Source organism: Tetranychus urticae, chromosome 3 (assembly GCF_039701765.1).
Source record: "Tetranychus urticae isolate SD_2017Ah chromosome 3, NJAU_TeUrti_SD_1.0, whole genome shotgun sequence".
In the NCBI taxonomy this organism is placed as follows: domain Eukaryota; kingdom Metazoa; phylum Arthropoda; class Arachnida; order Trombidiformes; family Tetranychidae; genus Tetranychus; species Tetranychus urticae.
In genome coordinates, this window is record NC_142960.1 from 24,206,280 (window position 1) to 24,232,546 (window position 26,267).

Here is a 26,267-nt window from a genome sequence, read left to right on the forward strand (position 1 = left end):
TGATGATTTCAATGTAAAAAGTGAAAGATTAGTTCTGCCAAATCAGATTTCATTTGAACTGTTAAATTGGAAACAGTTTATTATAACAAAAAAACAATCAAAATTATCATTTGATTATTTGGTTTAAGTTGCTTTACCAATCACGATTGACCCCAGACGAAATTAATCATCACCTCAACTATTCAAGGGAACACACAATTGGTGTTTCAATGATTTCCGATGAATCAGCTTTTGATTGAAATAAATTGTTGAACAATAATATTGGAAATTGAATAATAGCGATAACAATAATGATGATAATAATTATTGAACAAGAAAATAACTGATAATAAATAAGCTTCAAGTAACTCCAAATGAAATTGAGTTTTATTTTCTGTATTTTTTCATTTCCAATCAAATGAATAAAATTAAACTCAAAATAAGTTAATTATTTTGTTTAATGTATTTTTACCTCATTTCTTAGTTAATTTTTGTGTCTTAAAAATAATTAACATTAAATAAATTATCTGAGCTTACAAACTCCTCCTTTAATTAAGCTCAGGTAAAAGAGTTTAATCAAGCCGATTGATTAACCTGAGTTTCTCGGTATCAACAAATCAAATCTTAATCAATAAGATTTTCTTGATCACAACTTTGATTGGAATTTTGGTTTTCTTGGTTCAAATGTAAACAATTACCAATTTGAATAATCATCAAAGTTGATTTTTCAATCAATGTATCAATAATCATTGATCGCATTTGTTTTTAATCAAGGTTACAAAAATTGAGGTTGAAATTGAACTTTAGGCTTCAATGGTTAACTTGATGTGTATCAAGTTTTAGGTTAACAATCATTTCAATCAACGATAAACAAATAATTTCAATGTTTTCAGTTTATTCAATTTCGATTGTCAAAGTGATTTATCAATGAGCCAAATGATTAAACTTTTCCTATTTGAATATTGATTTGTAACAAAAGGTTTACATTGATTTAAGGTTTGGTTGTAAATGATTTACTTGTGTAGGTTTGTTACTAGCTAATTGCAACTCAATTCAAATAATCACCGATTTCGTTGAGTTGGTTAAGTGAAAATAAAACAAAGCAAATTATTTATCAACTGATTTATTGAAAATTGAAAGTGAATCATATAAATCAAATCGCCTAATTTAGATGGAGAAAAACCAATCCTTCAATTATTACATTCCTGTATTCATGCAACAATCATGGTTAACGTACAATTGACAATGAATTGTATTTTGATTACATCTTGATCTACATTTCTGCAATAATATTTGACTTTATACTTGACCGTTAAATGCAATTTTCATTGCAAAGTTTAATTTTCGATTTGAAAATTTCTATTTTCAGAAATGATGCTTTCAATTTGACAAAAATGATAACTTATAAAGTTATCATAAATGACTGTAATTGAGACAATATTTCAATTGCTAAAAGTGTCAATATTGACAGATGTTAATGGATTAACCTGATGAGAGCAATTAACTGAACACGATTTGATTAAATATTTGCCTTAATATCGTTAATCAATTTAATCGAGTTGAATGAGCAAAAAGAAGTAAAAAATATATTTTGTCTATGAAAAGTTTCAGTTGAATTGGTTACTTGAATCAAGAAGAAATGAGTTGATTTAATCACTGGAAATCACGATCAAAATTGTTTATTCACAATTATATATTTTCTGTTGGTTTGTCCAACTGATTGAGCCTTGAGCATATCATTGATTAGATTAAATTGAAATTCAATTATGAATAAAATGGGCTTCAAAGTGAATGTTGAGTTGACTGAGAAAAACCTCAATTTTGGTTGCCCATTAAAAACCCTGAAATCTATTCATTTGAAAATAAACCAGAACAAAAATTAATCTAGTTTACTCTTGATTAATTCAGTATTAACATTATATCAATGGTAAAATAGTATCAACATTAAAAGCTGTTAAGCTGATTGCATGATGATAATAAGTTCAACTTTCACAAAAAAATAAAATTTTTCATTTCAATCGAGAAACCAGATTAACTTAATTGTTTGAACCACTTTTGTGTAACCCTTCATTGGAATCGCGTGATAAACCAATAAACAAGTGGCAAAATATCATCATGTTAATCATAATTATGATGATTAGGATTATAATAAAAGAGTTTTCAAGATGGTCACAACTTGAAGGTTAAACCTAACAAGGTTAACCCACGATTTTTGGATAATTTCAAGATATAAATGTCACTATATTTGTACATTCAAACTTGATTCAGACAAACACTGAGCACAATAATGATAAGCAAATTTTATTAATAATTGCTATTATTATATGAACTTTATTGTGACTCTTTTTTATTATGAATTACAATCTATTAAAATGGGAAAATGTGAATATCAAATTGATAGGCTCAACAAATGAAATGATGGGAACCGCAAAAACACACAATAGCGACTCAAGTAGTAATAATGTTACGTTTTACATGTTTATATAAGTCTACAATTTAATCAACTATCGATGAGGATGGAAATGTTTATTTATATTGTAACTATCAATTGAATAAGCATTCATCTAAAACTGTGGATTAACCTTTAACTTTGCAATCAATGAAAGTTGTGTCGAAAGGTTAGAATCCGTTTTTAGCATTCAATGGTTTCATGGTTCATTTTAATTAATGGTCATCGTGATAACTTGAAAATTGTCAAATTGTATTCAATATTCATGGTTGCCATGCAATTGCAATCAAACTGTCGAACTGGTTAATCGCTCATGTTTATCCAGTAACACATGTACAACAATCGACTGATTATAAAGATTAAACTCTTTCAATTGAATCGATCATTTTCCACTCTTTTTGACAGTTAAGTCGACTTTCATGAAAAGAAACTTTTCAAAGTCTGAATCTTTTGCTACATTTATTGAAATCTTGTTTTCTTCCGTTTCCGAATCAGAGGATTTCCACTTGTCACTGGCTATTGCTATTTTTATCATTCGCATTATAATGTTGATTCATTAAGATGACCCATCAACCTTTAAAACCCCAAAAAAGGCACACTTGACATGAATTCAATTTTTGTACTTTACAATTGATTGCAAAGTCCATCAAGATGAGATAAACTCATTGTTATCCAAATTTTATATCATTATTCATAATCATCTGAATATTAATTCAAATTGATCTTTTCTCCTCCCTTTACTCTTCTCTCCATCAGATTAAGTTGAGTTGAGCATCAAACGGACGATTCATAGCCAATCGTTTAAATCATCAACTGAGATACTTTTGATGTTGACTCAAGTTGGTCTACTTTAGCACTTATCCTCATCACTTCTCATCCGAATAAGTGTTGAACATGACCCAATATGGGCCAAACAAAAGTGACACTAAATTAACAATTAGATGAGTTAAAAATGAAAATAAAAAGATTACCAAATTAACTCACTTTTCAACTTGACCTTTGCCTATCCAAACATTTATTTTGTAGTTGATGTAACATTGACCAATATAATTGCTTTGTCAGGTCAATTCATCTTGTCACCATCTTAAAGTAGCAGGTTAACCTTAACCTTGACCCAAACTGTATTTGTGGGTGACCAGGTAAAAAGAAGTAAATATCAATGAAAGTCTCAAAATTGAAAAATGATGTCTTCAAAGTGTTCATTCATCTTGTTCATCTTCTCCATCCTCATCATTCTCATCTTTTTTATTGCATTTAATGGTAAATTTATTGGTTTATCGTGAAAAATATAAAGATAATGAGAAAATTTTAGCACAAAAAAAGTAAAATATTTCTTCTAATGGCAATAATAGCTTAATTGATCACAATCAACAATCAACTAGTTGTGAACCGTTTTACTTGCTCAATCAATTCAATCTTATTCATTTGCAGATTAGCCTTTTAGTTGGGATTAATTTATTTAACTAAGCCAAGAAGATAATGATTATGAGAATCGTAATAATGAGTAAACTTGATCATCTTCATTCCATGTTTCAAATGTTGACTGTTGATTACATTTGTTTAGTTAGTCAACATAAATCATTGTGAAAGTTAATAGTCTCTCTCAATGGGAATGATAATGATAATGATGATAATGATGAGGTGACAATTCGTGAGTTTACAAGATGAAGATGATCGCAATTAAATGCTCTCTTATCAAGCTGTGAATTAAAAAAAACTTTTCAATATGAAACATTTTATCGAATAAAGATGATGATAGAAATGAAATGATAGAGATGATTCTCAATGATAAATGTGATTCTGTTTTAGCTCATGAAAAAAGGGTTTCAATAAATTGCATCCAAATAGTTTATGATAACAATTGAACCATTGAAACCAGGTTATAAGTCAATATTGAAATAATAGATGAATGGTAATGAAGAAAAATATGAAAATGAAAATTTGATGAAAATGAGGAAGCATGGAAAGGATAAGATTGATGAGGAACAAAAAAGAGGAGGAAAATTTAATAACAGTTAATATCTGAATGGAAGGAAAACTAACAAAGGTAAAAGTTTATCAATCTGTTGGTTGATCAATTTGATGAAGACAAAAAATGAAGGTAAACACGCAATCAAGACAAACACGCGTTTCATTATGTGAATTATGCCATAAGCTTTTCTAGTTGAATGCAGATGATGGGTGGAGATGGGTGAATGAAGATGCTCATTGATGATGATCCATCATGTTTATCGCCATTTACCGGATAACCAAAAAGTCTTTTCATCGATTGTTGATTAAACATTTGTGATTTACTGAGTTTCATCAAAGGTGATCATTTTGAATGATTGAGATGATAATCGGATGAAGAAGAAAAATGATGTTATTGGACTGTTCTCAATGATATTGCATTTGAATTTTATGTTGATCATGATTAACATCCAGGACATCATAATTTGTCCCAATTTCATCGTTTTTGTCACTCTTTTTTCATCATTATTTTACTCAACACTATTATTAATATCTCAATATCAACCTGTTATTAAATAATAAATTAAATACTTTTTACGATTGGATTAACATTGACTGTAAAATGGCCATGATTCGCAACCATTTGACTCTCCAATCAATTTCAATCAACTCTTTCAATTGTTAACATTGAGGTCATTTTGAGATCATTGTTATTCAAAACCGTTGTTTCCGTGATTAACTAATTACTTTACCATTGCAATTTGATTATAATCGTTATTATTCCCGTTGGCAATTTTAATATTAAATGATTAACCAAATTAAGTTTGTTTATTATAATGAAACGATTCGATAAAACACATTAACTTTGCTTCTTTTTATATCAATAATTATATCCAAAATGATGATCAAAAATGATTAATCCAAATTGATATTATCAATTATTATTATTTTTGCGCAAAATAATTCATTTTTTATTGAAATTAACCCTTTTCTCTCATCATTTTTGCATTCATATCATACAATTGATTGATTCAATTTAGCAATTTAATCTTTAAATTGTAACTATTTTATCCCAGTTTTTTTCACAATCCATTAGTTGAGCATTAAATTGATTTGTTTTCAATCAAAACTACAAACAACAGCAGCACCAACAAGCGAAACCAGGAAGAAGCATCATCAGTTTATCATGAATATTATTTTCTAATTTATTTATAATGATAATAATGAAGATGATGAGAAAAAAGAGAAAATTGATTAATTAAAGAGTAAAGTAAACACACCCTGAAAAAGATTCATTTTTAAGGTGATTTGAAACCTTTAGTTTCCGGTGATAGAGACAGGTAAGTCGATCTTTTAGTGATAGATTGATTTACAAATAATCATTGGGATGAAAATGATGATGATGGAGACGATTCTACAGATTCGCACAAAGCTCGTGAAAAATGATCTAAAAAAGCCGAAGGGTGTTCAAGTACGTGCTAAACTTTCCCCTTGCAACTTGAATTTCATTCATTCATGATGAACCTCCTTTTCGCTACTTTTACTGTTTATTCATTTATCCGATTCCCTTGTTATCATGCAAACACCAAAAAGGTAATGATGCTAATGCTTGTTGTTTCCACGTTGAAGAAGTTTCAAAACATTATCAATTAATGATGCAAAATACATTAATCCCAATTTGAATTGTTCAACAATTTACTTTTCATATTATTGCACAAACTGTTATCAAGTTTCCATGATGTTTCATGTACTCAGACTGACTTTAAAGAAACTTCATCCTTTCATTTATAAAGTAAACTGAATGAACCAGAATCGAGTCAGTTCAAGTTGGAAATGTTTACAACTTGAAATGTTATCACTTTGATGAATTATCAATTAACTGATTATTTATTGACTTGGCTTACAATGAAAACTTGCGATTTACCTTTAATTTGTTGATTCAGGTTGAACAAATATGATAATGAAGAGAATGGCCAATGGCTTTAGCATAATGTAACCCACCCTGTTGACCATCCAAAACCACCCTCAAACCCTTTCTGCTACCATTTGACTGTATCTAATCAGTAAATCATAATATGATGCAAAAATAGCAAAAAAAGTAACCCAAGAAGATATGAAAAACAAGTTATGAATCATCTCGTGATAACTTTGGCCCATATTTGGTTGCTGAACAACTCTTTCTGGACGTTTCTTATTGGGTTACTTTCTCTTGATAATAATAATAATTATAATCATAATATGATAGTGATAAAGTGTATTAAATAATAATCTTTATGTTGTTGAACTGCAAGCTAAAAATGGTGTTCATCTCGAGACAATTTTACCTGTGAAAAACAGTAAGATGAAGATGTTTGATAAATATATGAGACAAGACTTGATCATCTTGATTAGGTCCGTCTCACTCATCTTCCCCTTCATCTTTATCTTCATCATAAGTTTCTTTCTTTTTCTCTTCAATTTTGGCTCAAGTCAAAGGTTTATTTTTTATGTGTTTGTGTGCAAAGGCAAATCAACTCAAATGAGGTGAGACTTTACCATAAGAAGCAATTTAATCAAAATTAACTAATGATGATTAATGCCACAATCCAGAAAATCGGTTACTTTCTTTACAACAATTTCAATGGTAAACTAAACAGTTGGAATATAATTATTAATATGAATTTGTTTCATAATAATCATTCAAATAGCCTCAAGAATGTTATCATTTGTTTGAAAAAAAGAGCATTTTTTGCTTCATTTTTAATGCCCTTTTCACTCTAGATTAATGTCAATGTCAATCTTAATCCATGACAATTTAACTCATTTATTGGGACAATCTCAAGCTTCAGCTACTTTATTGTTGAAATAACAGCTTTTCATCTCAACATTTCATTTGTTTGTCCATCAAAAAAGATTATCATTTTGATAAAGAATCTAAACAAGTTGGAAACTGTGATTCATAACCAGCCGTTCCCTGTTAATTTTGGGAATCACCTCAAGGCCTCTTGTTGAAAGTCCACCTTTACCTTTATTCACCATTAACCACCCTCTCTTGAATCAGTTATCATGATTCCCAATGACCAATGCCTTGAAGCACAATTGATTGAGAAAAAAGGAGAACATAAAAAGAAAATTAGATTATTTTCCTTTTCCAATTTCTCAATATTTTCCAGGTCAGACACAGATGAAAACAAGACCAGAATCGTTTCAATTTCAATTGAACAAATTAAATGAATCTGCTCATGGAAATAAGATCAAACATTTGTATTGAACTTTTCCAAATCACTGCTAATTGGATATTTGCTTGTTAGTTGTTGATGTTTCAATGTTTCGTCTGTTTCTTTTTCTTTTCGTATGTACATTGAGCAAATGATAATTATGATGTTTAACTCAATTATCATTAAAAAGATGATTCACAATTAACCTCGGGCTCAACACTATTTGATTACAATTTGATTTGTTATCTACATAATAATTCATCTTAAATCATTGACTATGAAGATGAATAAAAGAAGCAAAAAAGGGTTTATTTGTTTCATCTGTTATTAACTGTAAACATTTAATTGTTGCCCAAAATTTACATTTTGGGTTATCATTAAATGGTGTTGATAGCTTTTGGCTCTTCTCTTTAAACTAACATTTCAAATAGTCGATGATGATCATGAAAAGTAACGAGAATTGATTGATTCCAAGTTTTTCCTTCTCTTGTTATTCATGTTATTCTCATGTTGACAGAACCTTATTTGCAATATTGTTTAACTACTCATTATGATCCATTTATAAAAGGTTATCATGGTTAAGCGGGTTCACAATGAGATATAAAAAAGAACAATAATTTTTACAAAATAATCATTTTTTTCATCCTTTCATTTTATTGGCATCAGTAAACACAGCTGAATTCATGCGGGAACAAAATATTGTTTATTGTTGTAACATGTTTACTTGTTGGTGAACATTTACCTGCTGTAGTTGAACACCTCAATCAATACACACGGAGAGAAGAAATGTAAAACAATTAAAAATCTTATCAACATTTGCTTGTAAATAGAATTGAGAATTTCAAGGTGAAAAAAAGTTCAACTGTTTTCAGTAATTAATGCAAGGAAAATAATAAATTCATGAAATAGTTTTCTGTCTTTTCACTTTAAAGTTTCACCTTTTAAACATGAGAACCGGTAAAAAATTTTAGGTTAACAGTAGTCAAAGTTTGGCCTGAATGACTGAATAGCTCAATATTATCAAGATGTTTTACCATCATAAATAACCATTTCATGTACAATAAAAAAATCACCAAATCAGTTGAAAAATTGTGAATCTTTCATCGAAAATCGGTAAAAACAAAAAATGCCAAACTTTGTGTTTATCACTTTATTCAGCATGAAAGATTAAGTTCTGGCCCAATTTGATTAGCTTTATGCATAGAAAGATATGGGAAAGTTCAAGATAGACTTTTATTTATCAGATAATAAGAAGAACCAAATCACTGCTAAGGTTAAGGATGAAAAATGATTTTAAAGAAGATGTTTGATTATTGTGGTTGTACAAGTTGAGGTTTGATTAAAGGCTTGTTTTCAGTAATATGATTAACTCGTTGATGATGAAAATGCCAATAAATGATTTGAATTGTTCCAATCAATTAAAAGCAATGGAAACAGTTTTAATTGTATTTTTATCAAGAACAAGAGTCAAGTTTCCAGCAATATTCAGTGGTGAATTTGGTGGTGTTAATTTAGTAATCAACTTGGATCATCTTGTATTAACCAGTGCAAAGGCCTTATTCATGGACAATTGTTTCATAATAACATTGAGTTGAACATCGCCTAAGTAAGGAGTGGAGCCTGAGTTTAATCTTATTGTTTAATCAACACCAGAACTTGATATTATTTCATGAAATGCATATTAAACTCATCTTGATCTAAACACTCCATTGAACCATTTTCATTAACGCTCCTCAAATCCTACAAAATGGTGTCTAAAATGGTCAGAATGGGAATAATAAATTCAGAGAATCTATTTCTTAGTGCAATGTCTGCAAATTCAGTTAAACATTTGACCGAGACTTGCAGGGTAAAATGATTTGAGGAAACAGCTTTTCATTGCAATATTGGATAACTGAGGATTGACAAGTCATCATATGTGACTCTGGCTAATTGTGAACCTTGCCAAAAAGAAGAATTAAACTTCGAATCTGTTGAAATTAATGATTAACTCGACAGTGGAATGAGATTTATGGGGAAATAAGTAATCAAGTGATTTAGTTTTTTCAACATTTATCGCATTTTCAATAATGCGAATGAATGTCAATGAAAAAAAGAGCGATAGTTCACCATAACGCAATTGCAAGCTTGTGATTGAAGTTGATAAGCTTTTTTGCTCATCAAACCTCATTACTGTAAAGTTAATTAGTTAATAATTAGTAATTAGTGGTTAGTTTACCTTTAAAGTTTTATTTTTATTGAAACTCAAATCTTAGTCGACTTTGGGTCAATCTTGAGCAATTGTCCTTATGAACGCAACAGCTAATTATCGACAATTATTTTGGTTAAAAAACGAAATCTCGTCTAATGTACAAAAAAAGTGTGACACACTAAAGAGTTAATCAATGAGTTCTTTTCTCGGTCAATCTCTCAAAGTTTAATATCAACGATTTTCAAGCCCAAAGATCACACCATGAAGTTTATTAACTGAACTGAAATGGTTATTGATGAATGGAAAAAAAGTTATTTACTTTTTCACCTCATCATTAGACAGCTAAACAAGATGGATTAGTGAGATAAGTCAAGTTTCCTGATTTACCTGGATATATATCTTGAGTCGCCTACGAACTATTTGAACTTTGAAGTTGATTAGATTTGTTAATCACAATTGTGTTGACATTTTAAATTCATTTACAAATGTCCACCTTCGTTGATGTTGAGAATCATAATCGCCATAAATCATCTTATCAAGTGCTAACGATTTACCCTTTCAGACGGTACAGTTTTGATATGAAGAGAAAAAAAGGAGAACACAAAAAGAAGATATTTTCACCTTTTCATATGAATTATGATATTCTGTTAAGTTGTTCATGTTGACACTCAAATCGCCCTGTTGTGCCCTGAAATGAGTTGAATGTAATCTCACTATTATGAGATCTTATAATCTTATATAGTTTATGAGAAGAAATGAGGGAAAGCCTCTAAGCCATGTTAATTCACAGATTATCTCAAAGGAAATTGAAAAGTTTCTTTCTCTTTCTCTTGATCGTCATCAGATAATTCTGATGCCTTAAATAGATAACCATTGATAAAGAATAAAGTGAAAGATTTAAAATGAAGAAAAGTACTTTTTAACTTTCAAAATTCAATTGAACTTGCCTTAAACCACTTTCAGATGTTGAGCTTTTTCTTTTGATTTAGATGATGATTTCATGTCTACTATTGATTTCATGATGAAGATGAGGATAAGTTATTGATGATAACTTTTTTTGGCCAAAAGCGAAGTGACCTTCAAATTGACACTCATTTCCTAACTAATCTATTTTAATTATTTATGTTTACATCATTTACAAACTGTTTTTTTCAAGTTGATTGAAATTAGTTACGAATTTTAATTGAAAAAAAACTTTTCTAATCAATTCTATTTTAAACTTGAACAATTTCATTCATTGCAATAAACTATTAAATCATTGACTCAACAATCACAGAATACACAATCAATTTCAGTTCTGTAACCTCAATTTATTAACCAAATTGTTGATTACAATTGGGTTGATTAATCGTCAAGAAAGATGAACTTTTTTTTCTGTAACATTATTGAACCTTAAGAGGGTTTAATAGCAAACTGTCATGGAAATTAATGGTTGAAAACAAAACACATTTTTTGATAAAAGTCAGAATCTAGATTGGATTGATGTCATTGTAATAACAATGAGATGATGACCAGGTTGACAACAAATGAACCTGATTCTATTGCCATAATTTTCATCTTGAATTTTGATCGCCGTTGTTTATTATGATTACAGCTTCCCTGTTGAACTAATCATCAGACTGACAATGAATACTATTATTAAGTGTGGAAACAGTTTGTTTTGTGAAAAGACTTGAATGAAACAAAATAGCTGGATAATATTCATTGTTTGTCTTTTTTGCCTTTCATTGAAAAAGCACCAAAGATGAAGATGATGGTGATCATGATGATGATAGGGTGTTTGACAGTTAACCAGCCAAGAGAATCATAAGATGAATTGTAAGTTGTTAAAACAAGAACTCTAATTGGGTTGAAATGAAGGGCAATGAGTGAATGTAGACTGATGAGGATAACGGCGATGATGAGGAGGATGATATTGAAACAGAGCTCAATAAAACCAGTCTTCATGTGGAGGCCAACTTTGATATTAAAATGTTCCTTAAATACTCTATTCCGCATTCTGATTCGTATTAAACATTATGAGAACTTATTTAACTTATTTTTCACCTCAAAATACAATTTAACCTTTCACACTTTGAAGCCATGAAAGAACACACAAAAAAATCCTTTGACTATTCGAGTGATCCTTTTCATCATTGAACACATTTTCCACCTCAATTGAGTCGACATTAAAATTGATCTAAAATCTGGTTGTTAGCATTTTTGATAATATTTGAAACAAATTTTTTCTTTTCAATCAATCTATTGATAAGTTTCATGATAAATTTGGGTTTTCACTTGTCCATTCATTTGGCCATTGACAGTGAAATTTGCTACTTTCAGGTGAAACTAAATTAGCCTTTAATCCTAAGATAATCTGATGGAAGCCAATTGAATGATTTTAATTGAGTTTGACATTGACTATCAACTTTAATTATGTCATGCAATCTTCATATCTGATTGAATATGTCAAATAGTCAATAGGTAAAAAGATCTGTACACAAAACTGATTTTTTATGATAAAACTGGTTGTGAACTCATTTTGTGTTGTTTTTTCTCTCTATTCCAATCAATTAGATAAACCAAAAAACTGTCAATTTAATTAAGATGATAATCACAGTTAGCTTTTTACTGTAAAATTGATTGCCAGTTAAAAGTGCAGCTAAATGAATGAAAAAAGGTTTACTGCTAAAAATAGGTTTAAATGTATACCAAAACAATATATTAGTAAACAAAAATGATTTACTGATTAAAGACAATAAAATTATTTATTTATGATTTGTTTTAAACCAGGAAGATCAAATAATGAAATAAAAGACCACAAAAATGATAAATTGATGAAGAAGCTTCACAATTTAAGATGAAATTAAAATGGCGTTTTACCTGATTAAGTGCATCAATTTGTAGTACAAAATGCAAACAAAAATGTAAACCAAACCTTTGATAGAAAAAAGAAAATCATTGATTAAATTACCTGTTGATAGTTATTTTGATTGTAAAAACGGGTAACAAAACAAAACGGAAATCATCTTTAACTAATCATTACACTCGACTAACAATTGAAATGGTCATAAACCAATAATTGAGGTTAAAAAAGGTAAAAGTTGAAATATATTTGTGGCTTAACATCTATTCACTTCCTACTGGGTTCATGTTTTTGTCAACAGGTAAACGTATTAAATCATTTATCATCACTTTATCAACTTTATCCATCGTAATGTTATACCTTTTTTCAGATGAATCTTGCAAAGTATAAAAAGTATTATAAAAGTTGAGGAAAAAGTTGTCCTTTTTTCCTGGTTTTATGTCCATTTAGTTCTCAATTACTTTACAAATCGTTATTGGCCTTTTGAGCAAATTAAGTGATCAATCGGATTAGTTGATTGTTTACCCAAAATTGTATCACATTCACACAAATAATAAGATTATGTTAACCCTCGAAGCAAAAGTAAACTGCATTGAACAATTTACCTAATTACTCGATATGGTAACGATTCATGTGTTCAACTTTCATCAGGCTAAAGTGATAAAAGTGATTTGAGGAAATTCCGGAAGAACTGAAGATGATAATGATGATGATGTTGATGGTCATCATCTTGTGAGTCTTTCATTTCTTTCACTTAATAGGCTCACCAACTGTACCTTTGTTGTTGTCATTTTGACAGCCTTTAATCTCAACTCAGCTTAACTCAGCTTAACTCATCTCTGCTTTGCTCTTTGAATAGTTGTTCATCAAATTTCATACATTTTTTGGCTTCTTCCTCAGGTCAATTTGAACTTCTCTTTCATTATCATCATAATCCTCTTTTCATCTTATTCAGCTTCTTCCTCATTGAACACAATTAGGTGAAAAATGAGGAAAAATCATATTCCTCAGAATGTTGAGACAATTTTTAACTACTAATTAACATCACCTCCAATGGTGATTGGTAAGAATAGATAAAATGAGCAGAAAATATCTCATTACAATCATCATCAGATAATCTGTATTTTCACAAGAAAACGCAAGATAAAGATGATGATGATAAATGCACTGTGAAAATGATTCAAAATATTGCAGTTGATTACCTTTGGGGTCAACTTTTCTTCCGTCATATGATCACTTTTGTGAATGACCCTGGTTATGAATATTTTTTTCTTTTCTTTTTGTACACAATCATTCTGTAATCATTCTTGATATTATCATGCTGTATCATCATCATCATGATTACCATGCATCAACTTTGAAAAAAGTAGCCAACACAAAATGTTCAAAGTAAAATAAGAGGAAATCAGACAAAGTATTTGAAAAAAAGTCAAAGTGAACTTCAACACTGCTTCACTATTAATACGATTCATTAATTCAATTGTAATTTGACTTTTCTCACATTTAATTAACCAGTTTAATGAAGAAAAAATGAAATGATAGTTATTCATCGTTTCTCAATTGGAAACTGAATCAGTTGAAACAAGGATTGAATGGCATTAAAAGCATTTAAACCCACGGTCAATGTTACCTTGATTATGTTGACATTTTTCGATTGTGTTTAAATGGTTAACATTGTTATATATTGAATTTTATACGAAACAAGAACAGATAACTGTTGATAACTGTATTGCTCTGTGCAGCCTCTAACTGTCTGGTTAAGTGTAGGTTTGCCGTGCGATTAACATTCATTCATTTTTACGTGTAATAACCAAATAAAGTTATCTAAAGAGCAAGCTCATCAAGTCTCTTTCACTCTCTCTATCTCTTTCCTCTCTTTCTGTCTGTCTGTCTCTCTCTGTCTCTCTCTCTCTCTCAATGAGCACACCAAAAAAGACAGAGAAAAAGAAAGAGCCCAATGATCCCTTTTGTAGTCTCTCTCTTGTCTTTCTCTCTCTTTCCCACTCTCATATCGGGAGTCGGTTGAGTTAAGAAACCATTTGGGTTTCTGCTTTTCTCAAACTTGTTCTTGATGCATTTAGTCAGTTTGTGTGTGTTTTTATTTTGTGCTTAACCTTGTGTGTGTAAATTTTTTTGGTGTATTATAGACAACATAGAGAATGGATTTTTTTGCCCAATTTAATTTTCTTTGCGCCTAAAGTGATAATCTCAATGTGATGTAAACATTGTCTTCCAATGAGAAACCAAATGAATTTGAAGCAACAAATAAGTCAATCTCAAGCCTTATCTCAATCTTGTGTGTGATAAATTTTTATTATTATCAGGTAGTTATCAATTAAAGCCTAAACTAAAACCCAAACTCCAAACGCAATCACAAACCTAAACCTAAGTCTAAACCCAAACTGAAACCCAAACCTAAGTGCTAAACATCAACCTAAGTCTCAAAAGTTAAACTCAAACCATTGGACAACTTTAACCAAAACTTAACCCTAAAGTTAAACTTGTGTCTAAACCTTGTACCTCAACCCAAGTCTAAATGTGAACCTTGCTGCAACAAATCTTTATGTGCAAAGAAAATTAGATTTGATTGAAACTTCATTTTCTATGCTGTATAATTAATTAACTGTTTGTATTTACTATCATATAATAGTATGGACTTCTCTTATTTGATTAATTATACAGATGGAGGCAAAAAGCCCTATTTGGCCAGCATCGAGAGTCTAGAAGACTGTGGTGATGAGGAATTAAACGTTAATATTGCCACCATCAACAACAATGCCATGGATGATGGAAATATTTCAACAAATTGTCTTAAATTAAGGCATATTGAACGTGTCATTATGGAAATAGTTGAAACCGAAAGGACTTATGTACAGGATTTATCAGAGATAATTGAAGGATATCTTATTTATTTAAAAAAGTTTATTAATCAAAGTTCATCATCATCATCATCACCGTCATCACCGTCAACATCATCATCATCTTCAACATCATCATCAACTTCATCATTATCAACCTCAACATCAACATCACCATCATCGTCGCCAAAAAAGTGTTTCATTTGTTTGGATCAACTAAACAATCTTTTTGGAAATATTGAAGACATATTTGAATTCAATTCAAAATTTCTGAGTCAACTGGAAGAATGTGATTTAATACCGAGTCGAATAGCCAAATGTTTTGTCCAACAGTCAAAAGGTTTTGAAGTGTATACACAATATTGTACCAATTATCCTCGAACCGTTTCCTTGCTCACTCATCTGATGACAAACAAGGAAACTGCAGAGATATTCCGAGAGAGGCAGTTATTTTTGAAACACAGTCTTCCTTTAGGTTCCTATCTTCTTAAACCAGTTCAAAGAATCCTCAAGTATCACCTTCTCCTTCAGAATATTGTGAAAGATGAAGAAGAAGATATCGATGATATACGCCAAGCACTTTCCGTGATGACCAACATTGCGGCTCACATCAACGAAATGAAAAGGAAACACGAACATGCAGTTCGTGTCCAAGAAATTCAAAGTTTACTCTGTGGTTGGATGGGACAAGATTTAACAACATATGGCGAACTGGTTGCCGAAGGTTCTTTCCGTATGCTTGGAGCCAAAGCTGTGCGCCATTTGTTTTTATTTGAAAAGATGCTTTTAATCACCAAGAAGAAAGAAGACGGATTACTTTGTTATAAAGCTCTTATCATGTGTTCAAATTTAATGGTAATCGAAAGTATCGAAGGCGAACCATTTTGCTTTCAAGTTATACCTTTTGACTCTCCTCGAACTCAGTACACCTTTCAATCGCGCAATCTGGACCATAAACGGGAATGGTGTTTGCAGTTGAAAAGGTTAATGTTGGAAAACTATCCAATGCCAATTCCTTCCAATGCAAAGCAAATTGTTATGAAATTGGGTTTAACGAGTAATTATGGGTTCAAGAGTTCTGGATCTGGATCTGGTAAAGAATCTAAAAGTAGTTATAGCAGTGTTGGCTCAGGTCGACGAACACCTTCAGCTCCAGAATACTTGGAGAAAAGGAAACAGGAAAGACGCAAATCAGATGCCGATAGTCATTCAACTAGTAATAGTCTCCATAAAGGTTTCAAATTGAGAAAGTCATTGAAAAAGATTCAACCCTCGTTTGACCTTGCAATGATGAATGGGTCTAAAAGATCACGAAGTGCCAGTACCGATGAGACAGCCATGAATCTATTGAAAAGAGAGGAACAACTAAAGATTGATAGGAGATCAAGTTTAGGAACCATTAAACCTGCAAGTCTCCAGGAAGAGGAGATGAACAACAGTCAAAGTGGTAACATTAGTCTAACTTGCTGTGATGTCAAAACAATTAATAATAATGAAACAATAGCGACAACAACTTTAACCTCCTCCTCTTTACCTTCACCCATATTCAGTACAAACAGTATCACAACAATATGTCCAATGTCAATAGTTACCTGTTCAACGACAACCCTTTCAACCACCACAACAAGCAGCAATTCATCTCTGGCAAGTCTAGAGAAATCATTGACTGACAATGTTGATGGTGAACGAAGTTATTGGTCTGGTTTACGTCGATCAAGTTCCAGGTGCTCGGCACGTAAATTGGCAAATGATTATCTGAAGCGAGCATCAATCAGTGAGGCTTGTGGTGATGATTACGTTTCCTTTTACTTTTGTGGCAATGGTTTGGTTCGAAGGGATTCAATCAATGGAAGTACCAGTTCCAATGGTGTTGCCACTCTTGGTGAAGAGGACAAGTTGAGTGTAGGCAATTTGGATCCATCGTCAATTCATGGATACAGTTTATCATCTGGTTCTAGTATGGCTTCAATGGTATCTTCAACAGCCTCTGAAAGCAATTCAATTATGTGCATATGTAAAGCTTATCGTCAATTGAACTTACGTTCAACACCTAAACAAACACAGTCACTATCTTCATCCAATTCATCTTCAACTTCATCTTCAACCACATCTTTCACTTCAACAGATGGTAATAATGTTACTGGATCCAATGTACAAATTGTTGAGAGTCCTTATGATGAGTACATACCTTGCCTTTGTGGTTCAACTTGCGAACAACGATCTCGACTCTTTAATTCGAATTCGGGCGAAGATTCTGGCCTTGGCAGCATCTTTTCAGGAAGCTCGTCCAACAGTTCCTTCTCAGCGCGAACATCAACACCTTTATCAGCTGGTTCAAGTGAACTCAGTATGGCTTCCTCGTCTCATTCGTCAACCGATGATTATCATCACATACTTAGCAATTTAACTGGTGCTGTTGGTCGTCTAGGATTAACCAATGATCATTCATCTTCTAATCATCTGAACAATCCTCATAATGTTCGTCGAGCTCAATCCTTTACTGGAATGGTTAAAACAAAAACAGCTCTTCTCACCCACACATTATCCTTTCGACACTCACCTCAACTCGATTTAACACCCTGCTGTAATCTTACTCATCACCATCAAGTCAATCAATATCATGGTCACCAACATAATCACCATCCACACCACCACCACCACCATCATCATCATTCTGGTAACAATCAAAAGACTCATCATTACCACCACCATCATCAACAGAAGAACCCAAATCACAGTCACCAACATCACCAGTCTAACAACCATCGGTCACCTCTTCAAACAAACCATTACTCAAGCCAGCAACCTTGCCATCATGAACAAGAACCATCAACAAGAATGGAACAAGTTGGACAAAATTGTCATGAAAATGATGAACAACTTGCAAATTCACATTCTGATGATTCTCCCGATATCTCTTGTTCCTCTTCTTCCTCTCCATCTCATCATCACCATTCTACACCCTCATCAACCTGCAGTTCAAGCCAAACTTCATCAACAACAACATTCTCCTCATCACCATTTACATCTCCTTCTCTGTCAAATGTCTCATTTTCACGTAATTCATCCAACGTCAGGCTTCCCTCGTCAACCTCATTGGAAGAGATGAGCCCAACATCACCAGAAATCTGGTTACGGAAACAAGAAGAACACTTTCCACCAGCTTGTAAAAAGGGAGGCTCATTGCCAAGAAGCTTTGAATCAACAGCATTCACCTCGTCAAGCCAATTGTAATTCCCCCCACTTCCCACTCCTCCACTTCCACCTCCTTTTTTTGATAATTGATTGAATATAATTAGCTTTTGGCGAAGCAAGAAAAAAAGTGAAAGACGCCATGAAAAAAAGGAAAAACAAGGAAATACAATCAACGAGAAACCAAGAAACATGGAAAGCAAAGCTGAAGACATTTGAAAGAAACAAATTTTTATCAAGAATTGTTATGACAAACTCGGATTCTATGCAAAGCTGCTTTTTGCATCGCCATCTTTCACTATCTTTTTTGTTTAAACTTCTCAAATGTCTTGAAATAATTTAAATACATTTGTCTTCCCTCTTCTCATCTTCTTCATCCTCTTCATCCTCTTCATTCTCTTCATCCTTTTCATCCATCTTCTGCTTTTCTTCCTCATCTTTACAACTATCTATATGATAATGAATTTTTTGTTTTTAAAAAATTTAAAAATAACACTCGCTTTCTTTTTTTGTTAGAAAGATCAACAATCTATTAATATTATTACAACTATTATTATTTAATCATAATCTGTCTTAATTCCTTGTTACGGTCAATTGCCAAAAACAAACTTGATTGGATTCCATCAATTGGCAATGTAATTTTCAATCGCCATTTCCTCTTCCTAATAACCTTGATTACTTTGCAGATGGAAACCATTCACAGGATTTAATGGTGAAACTAAATGTTACAATGTAATGGAAAGAAAGCTCAAGTTTCTCACAACCAGACGAATGCTGTTTCAAAATGATAACAATTAACGATTCAATTTCCGATTGGTTTATTGATCAGGGAAGGTTAATGATCAACTAGTTGGTATATCCAATGATGGCAAGTAAACTATCATGAAAAACACTCGACAGTTTATCCACAAATGACCATTGGTTATCATGAAGTGATTTTCGGTTAATCGTAAAGCAACAGTCATTCAAGATTCTCATTTTCATCATAAAGTGAAATTGTTGAAAAACAGCGAAATTGAATGAAATTGAATGAAATGATGAGCTAATGATAATGATAATAAAAATGATAATGATAATGATGCTACTGATGGTAATAATGATTATTATTATGAATGTTATTTTCCAGTCATTCAATATGAAAGGAACAGATTGAAAAGCCAAACACAAGAATTTTCTCAATCAATTCAATTTGTTTCATTTTTTGAGGAATTTTTCATTTAATATTATCAAAGCCTCATTTCCATTCTAATTGATGATGATAATGATAACTATAATAATAATAGTATTAGTATAATGGCCTTTTGCCTTTGGCTGAATGTGTTTCAAAAAATCATTGAACTTGTCAAAAGAGCTAACAGAGTACAGATTAACTATTGATGATCAATTGTATAATAATATCAATTTAACAATCAAACAGGTAAATGATCATAAAATGATAGTTTTTAAGGTTCATCTTTGCCTTGCTTCCAAGTTGATCATCTGGAGTTAGTCAGTGGTTCAATGATAACAAAATTAAATGAAAATTTAAACAGCAAATCACAAAACATCATCTAATTGTTTCTAAATATGATAATCAGTTTTGTCTTGATTTACCTTGAGGCTTGAATGATTGCTCTTGCATTTCGGTGTTTACATTCAAAAGTATGGATCTCTTAAAATAGACTTTCAATTGACCCAGAACATGATGATGATGATGATTGAAGAAAGTTTCATTTTCTAATTATGACCTTGATTGTGACTGTCTGCTGAATATTTGATGACGAGTATTAATGTTTTGTTTAACGCATTTGTTTTTGTTTATTAATCAAGAGTTGAATTGAAAGGAAAATACAAATCACAAAAAAGGCCTTTCATCTTTACCATTCAATTAAAGGTAAGTTGCCATCTCAATTAACCTTTTATTTGACCGCAATTAAGGCTAATATGTTAGACTATCTTAATCAATTCATTTAATAAACAACAGAAACAGAAATGATTGCTTGTATTTAAATTAAAAGTAAAATGTTATTCATTCATTAAATAAGGAGTGGTCCCTAAAAAATTGGACTAACTTTGAACCAAATTTTAACAATGTTAAATATTTTCAATCAAAGGATTCTATGGCTCAAATTAACGGAAATTTAATGCACTTTTCAAATATATAATTTTTATCTATCAAAACATTAAATTAATCAGTAAAATGTGTCTTAAATCGAGTGATAAGCGTAATTTAATAGTTCAGTTCGTCAAATCTAACCCAAACCTTCGACCAAGTGATGTTTATAATTACTTTCAGAAACTTGAATTTTCTAGATCAACTGTATATAACATTGTTAAACAGACCAATGACGGTATTTCAAGTGAAAGGAAATCAGGTTCAGGTCGGAAACCAACTAAAATGACCCAAGGAAAACTAAAAAAGTTCGTGAAATTTAGTGAAAACTGTACAGAATCTCAGAGATATATTGCCAAAAAATTTGATATTTCAAAAACTCATGTTCAAAGATTGATGAAAAAGGCAAACATCAGTTATCATCGGACTATTCAAGCTCCAAAATCAACCCCAGCTCAAGAAAAGAGACAAAAAATTCGAATAAGAAAGATGCTCAAAGGTGATTTCAAAAAAAGTGCAAATAAAGATATTGTTGAAGATGATGAAAGTTATTTTCCATTAGATCGTAGTCAAGGTTCAGGTTATTATGCTTCATCGTCAATCAATACACCAGATCACATTAAATTTCATAAAAAGTCAAAATTTGAACCTAAACTTTGCATTTGGATAGCGGTAAGTTCGAAAGGTAAAAGCGCCCCCTATTTCATTCCCGCTAAATGTGCGCTCAATTCTGACCTTTATGTCAAAAATTGCATTGAAAAACGTTTGTTACCTTACTTGCAATCCAAATACCCTCAAAATGATTACATTTTTTGGCCTGATGGAGCTTCAGCTCATTATGCAAGAAAAACTGTTGCAAAACTTGACGAACTCAATGTCAATTATGTAGCTAAAGAGGACAATCCACCCAATGTACCTCAGCTTAGAGCGATTGAAAAGTTTTGGGATCATTTGAAGGACAAAGTTTACCAATCTGGTTGGAAAGCTGACAATTTTGACCAATTGAGACGCCGAATAATGAATAAACTAAAAGATTTTGACGACTCATACTTTGAGCGGCTTTTTCGGTCGACCCATTCAAAATTATGGAAAGCCCATAAACAAGGACCATTATCTGTCCTCAATAAATAGATGTATCAAATTTCAATCCAAAATATTGAATACTTTTCAAATTATTTGCAATCAAAGTTAGTCCAATTTTTTAGGGACCACTCCTTACCATTTAAGATGCAATCTTTCAAGTTCAACTCCTTTCCTTATGCAAATCAATGACGATTCAAATGCTCACACAGTTTATAAATTGTTTGTATTAATACATTTGTGTGTGAGTGTGTTAACTGCAGATTCAAGTTGAGCACTTTTTATAGTCTTAATCATCTTCAATTGTCAATGAACGCTCCTAATTTGTAGTTAATTTGAGATACAATTAATAACTCACAGCCCAACTCTCCATTGAATTAATACTTTCTCTTCACTTTCAGGGTTAATTCAGGATACATTTGTTGTCCTTATTGATTAATTCAAATCATTGATTGTAATTTTTGTAATAGTTACAGCTACCTCATAGTGAGCTCATCACTGTTGATCCTTAATTGATGCAATTTAAATGACAATGAAAGGTTGAAATGTTAAATTAACTATTAAAAATGTAATTTAACTTGAAAAGGTAAAAGTTAATGTTTGCAATTACATTTTTATGTACATTAAAAGGTTGTTAACCTTTAATCTCACGTTCAAGGTTATTAATTTAAAAGTTATTAACACATTTAACTAACAATATTGTATTCATTAAATTCAATTGCTTACTACACAGTTTATGTGTTTAACTGTTTAGTAATTTTTCATTGTCAACCTTTCGCATTGTTGCCTCAATTGTATTTGCACTTTCACATTTACGTTTAAATTTAGTTGACTTGCTTTTCATTCACTTCAATTGACGATTCAATTGGATGAACGCAAAAAGGTTAACTATTTAAATAATTAGTTTAGTCAAGTATTTAGCAAATGTCTGTTCCAAGAGGATATTTATTGATTAGGAAATGAAAAGTGTTGAGTTTAAGTTGAAAACAGGTTAACAAGATTGACTTTTATGAATAACTTCTGTGCTATTTCGGTTGAAAAATGAATCTCTTTTGCAATGTAACCTGAAAACCCTGTAAACTCATTCAGTTTGCAGAATATTTACATGTATGATAGACTTTTAAGTTATAATTTCTCGTAATTAGTCTGAACAAAGTAAAGATGAGGCTGAAAGGAATTTTGGTTTTTAATTTCGCAGTTTGCTATGACAGTTTATAACAGTTCGATGAATATAAAATAAGATCGAATGCGAAATGAAAAATTCTTGATGAATTTAATTTTTCGATTTATTGTCATTTAATATATTGATGGCTAAGTCAATTAAACAGAATTTCTTAGTAACATTAGATGCACTGAAAAATTATTTACCAATTTTTAGGTATTGAAATTTTATCGAGTGCTGAAAGAAATGAAATTGACTGGGATTAACTGGTATTTCATGGCACTTGACCATGTGATTGCTCATCTGGATTGCAACACATTGCACCACAATCGTCTTCACTTGATTCCTCTTCAATCAATGTAATTGTAGTACATTCATGAGCTCTTTTCATGTGTCTATCCAAATTGTCCGCTATAGAAGAAGCGTGATCACAATGTATGCACTTGTATAGTCGATAGAAATGTTTGCTAATAACATGTTGTTGCCAATAAGATCCAAATTGTCAGCTATAGAAGAATCGAGTTGATTGTTAATCATAATTTTCACCAAAGTACAAGGCTCGTGAATCGCGACTGATGCCAATATTTCAGGTAATATTATCTTTAAATGTTATTACGTGTAAAAAATAGTCTTGAATGAACTTGACAGTTTGGATGTGTGTCAGATGCTACAGACCTCAGACTTGAACCATGATCTTTTGCAGATTGAAGAACCATAAGTTCGAACTCTCAAGGTCATTCAAGGTCGAACCATTATTTGATCTTTAATTGATATTTCAAGGTCATTTTCTGAGAGTAAGAATTTTTATAGATCAGTCAGTGTTTGTTAGATGCTGGTAAAAAATATGAGTGTTTCCATAACAATCAGTGAATCAATTGGTTTGGGTGAAAATTCGGTTATCTTTTGAGATAGAGTTATGAATATCTAACAAACACCGACTGATCTAAAAAAATTCTTACTCTCAGAAAATGACCTTAAAATGTCAGTTAAAGGTCAAATAATGGTTTGACCTTGAATGACCTTGCGAGTTCGAACTTAAGGTTCTGCAATCTGCAAAAGCTCATGGTTCAAGTCTGAGGTCTGTAGCATCAACCGTTCGTGAGTTATGCCTGCAGACAGGCGTAAAATGAAAAAAATACCCGGTATAATCGATAGAAATGTTTGCTAATAACATGTTGTTGCCAATAAGAACGAGTGAATGGCTTAAAACAAACGCAACAAATGATATGACGAGAGCCTATTGATAGATCATCCTTGATCAAGGGTAAAATTTTATCGACACAATTCGCAATCCGTTGTATATGTGAATAATATTGCAGTACACAAGTCCAGCTGTAGTCGACTTCACTTTTTCGAGCCCATCTTTTGCTTTTTTCCTTCATCAGTATCCGCCGTTTTTTCATTTCAAATTCTAGTTGTTTGAAGCACGACTTTGATGTTGACATCTTGGCACATCTTTTATTACTTTTGGCTGCTGTTGCTAACTGTTAACTTGTTAACTTTCTCATCGAGCAAATATCAATATTAATGCAAATAACACTTTGAATCATCAAACTGCGGCTTCTTCTCATTTTGATTACCAATATTTTGTTGGTCATTGATAAATTAACAATCAAGATTTAAATTCAACATTCGATTCTGTTTATAAACTGCACATGAGGAGCATATCAAGAATAAGATTATCATCGTGTCAATTAATGCACAAGTGCAGGTATCAATAAACCGTTTTGAAAGCGACTCTTTCCGATTAATCTGATTGGATCTTGATTGACATTTAATTACATTTGAATTAAAATTAAATTAATGAGGAAACGAGGATTACAGTAGTGGTTAGGGTTAAGTTAATAGATTTTCTTGCGTGGACCGGCCAGCCGCGACAGCTTTTAAGGCGCCGTCTACCCCTTGCTACCTAGGTGTTTTACCGACCCATAGGCGCCAGGCTTTATCCAGCTTAGCTGGGAATCCATCAGGAAGGGAGGATGGGATAGTCCAGGGGGCTTAACCCTGAGTAAGCTCTACTGTATGCGCCTTAACTTCAGGACTTGGGCGAGATTCGAACGCTAACCCCAAGATGCAGAGAACAACATATGAAGATTAGCAGTCTTATCGCCAACGCTAACCACTAGGCTAACGTTAAGTTAACAAATGGGGAGATTTTTTTCATAGTCGCCATCTAACAATAAATTGAAGTACCTTTAAGATAGAATTTAATTTTGTCCATTTCTCTATTGTCTAGTTTCTCTGAAAACTAATTATGACCGAGATGGTGACACCTGAAAATTAAATTAACTCTGGCCCTATTTTGTTAACTTAACCCTAACCACTACTGTAGAACATTTCTTGTTTCGTAAAAAAAAGATTTTTTCAGCTTGACCCCGACTTTGAAAACAATAGCATTCCATTTATTAATTGGTCGGCTCCATTTTATGGTCGAAGCTTTACTCTTGCGAATAAAGACAATCATCATTTAAATACCCAATTAAAGGGGCCGGCAATCCTGGTATCTACACCAAAGCGGCATGTTATGAGGTAATCCTCATTTACTGAGAATATTGAACAATTCAATGAATTACTTTATTTCATCTTGTTTGTACTCAATAGATATGCAATAATATGAAAAGACATGGTTGGACCAAGGAATGGGACGATGTTGGTCAAGTGCCTTATGCATATCATGAGGATCAATGGGTTGGTTATGAAGACGAAGAGAGTTTAATGATTAAAATGAAGTTGATTAAAGATGAAGGTTATGGTGGAGCCATGATATGGTCAATAGGTTAGTGTTTATGTTGTCATTTCAAGTTAACTGATCATTTGTTGTTTATTATTACAGACATGGATGACTTCAATGGAGAGTGTGGTAATAAAAATGCTTTACTTCAAGTGATTAACGATAATCTCAAATGTTGAACTTGCAACTTCAATTGCATGCAAGAACTCACTAGAAGTCATCATCAATACCATCATCATTATACAAACACCGTTTTAATTCCCATTAATGGATGCATTTCCAGTCCAGCAGATTGTATTGATGCATCATGAGCATGTATTTCATTTGAGGAGAGCGATGAGATCATAATTAAAGAGAAAGTTTGTGAATAAAAATGTTTGGAAGTTGATAACTTGATGAAGTTAAAAATGAATTGATGGAAACTGAAGGCTTGAAAAACTGACAAGTGATTGATAGAATGAAAGTTTTACATTTATGACAAGTTTTAGTAATAGTAACAGAAGTCCTGTTATTTCATCAAATATTGAAATATAAACTTCGA

The 26,267-nt window shown here is 31.6% G+C and overlaps 2 protein-coding genes across 6 annotated transcripts in view; both read left to right on the forward strand.

The window, feature by feature from the left end:
• The window catches only part of LOC107365165 (uncharacterized), a 35,284-nt gene extending 16,062 nt beyond the window's left edge, over positions 1–19,222 (forward strand). Inside the window, exons 1-2 of one of the 5 annotated variants that reach the window (XM_089269512.1) lie at positions 14,638–14,730; positions 15,294–19,222. In XM_089269512.1, the coding sequence (XP_089125638.1) occupies positions 15,392–18,703 (3,312 nt within the window). In that variant the 5' untranslated portion in view covers positions 14,638–14,730; positions 15,294–15,391 and the 3' untranslated portion in view covers positions 18,704–19,222. Of the gene's footprint in view, positions 1–14,637; positions 14,936–15,261 lie in introns of those variants that run through there. The other 4 variants (XM_089269511.1, XM_089269509.1, XM_015932639.3 and 1 more) reach the window with 4 other exon arrangements.
• Positions 19,223–25,596: 6,374 nt separating this feature from the next.
• Positions 25,597–26,100, forward strand: LOC107365171 (endochitinase-like). Its single transcript, XM_025161461.2, has 2 exons — positions 25,597–25,771; positions 25,829–26,100. Exons 1-2 carry the CDS (start codon positions 25,609–25,611, stop codon positions 25,903–25,905), a joined length of 240 nt encoding a protein of 79 aa, XP_025017229.1. The 5' UTR covers positions 25,597–25,608; the 3' UTR covers positions 25,906–26,100.
• The last annotated feature ends 167 nt before the right edge of the window (positions 26,101–26,267 follow it).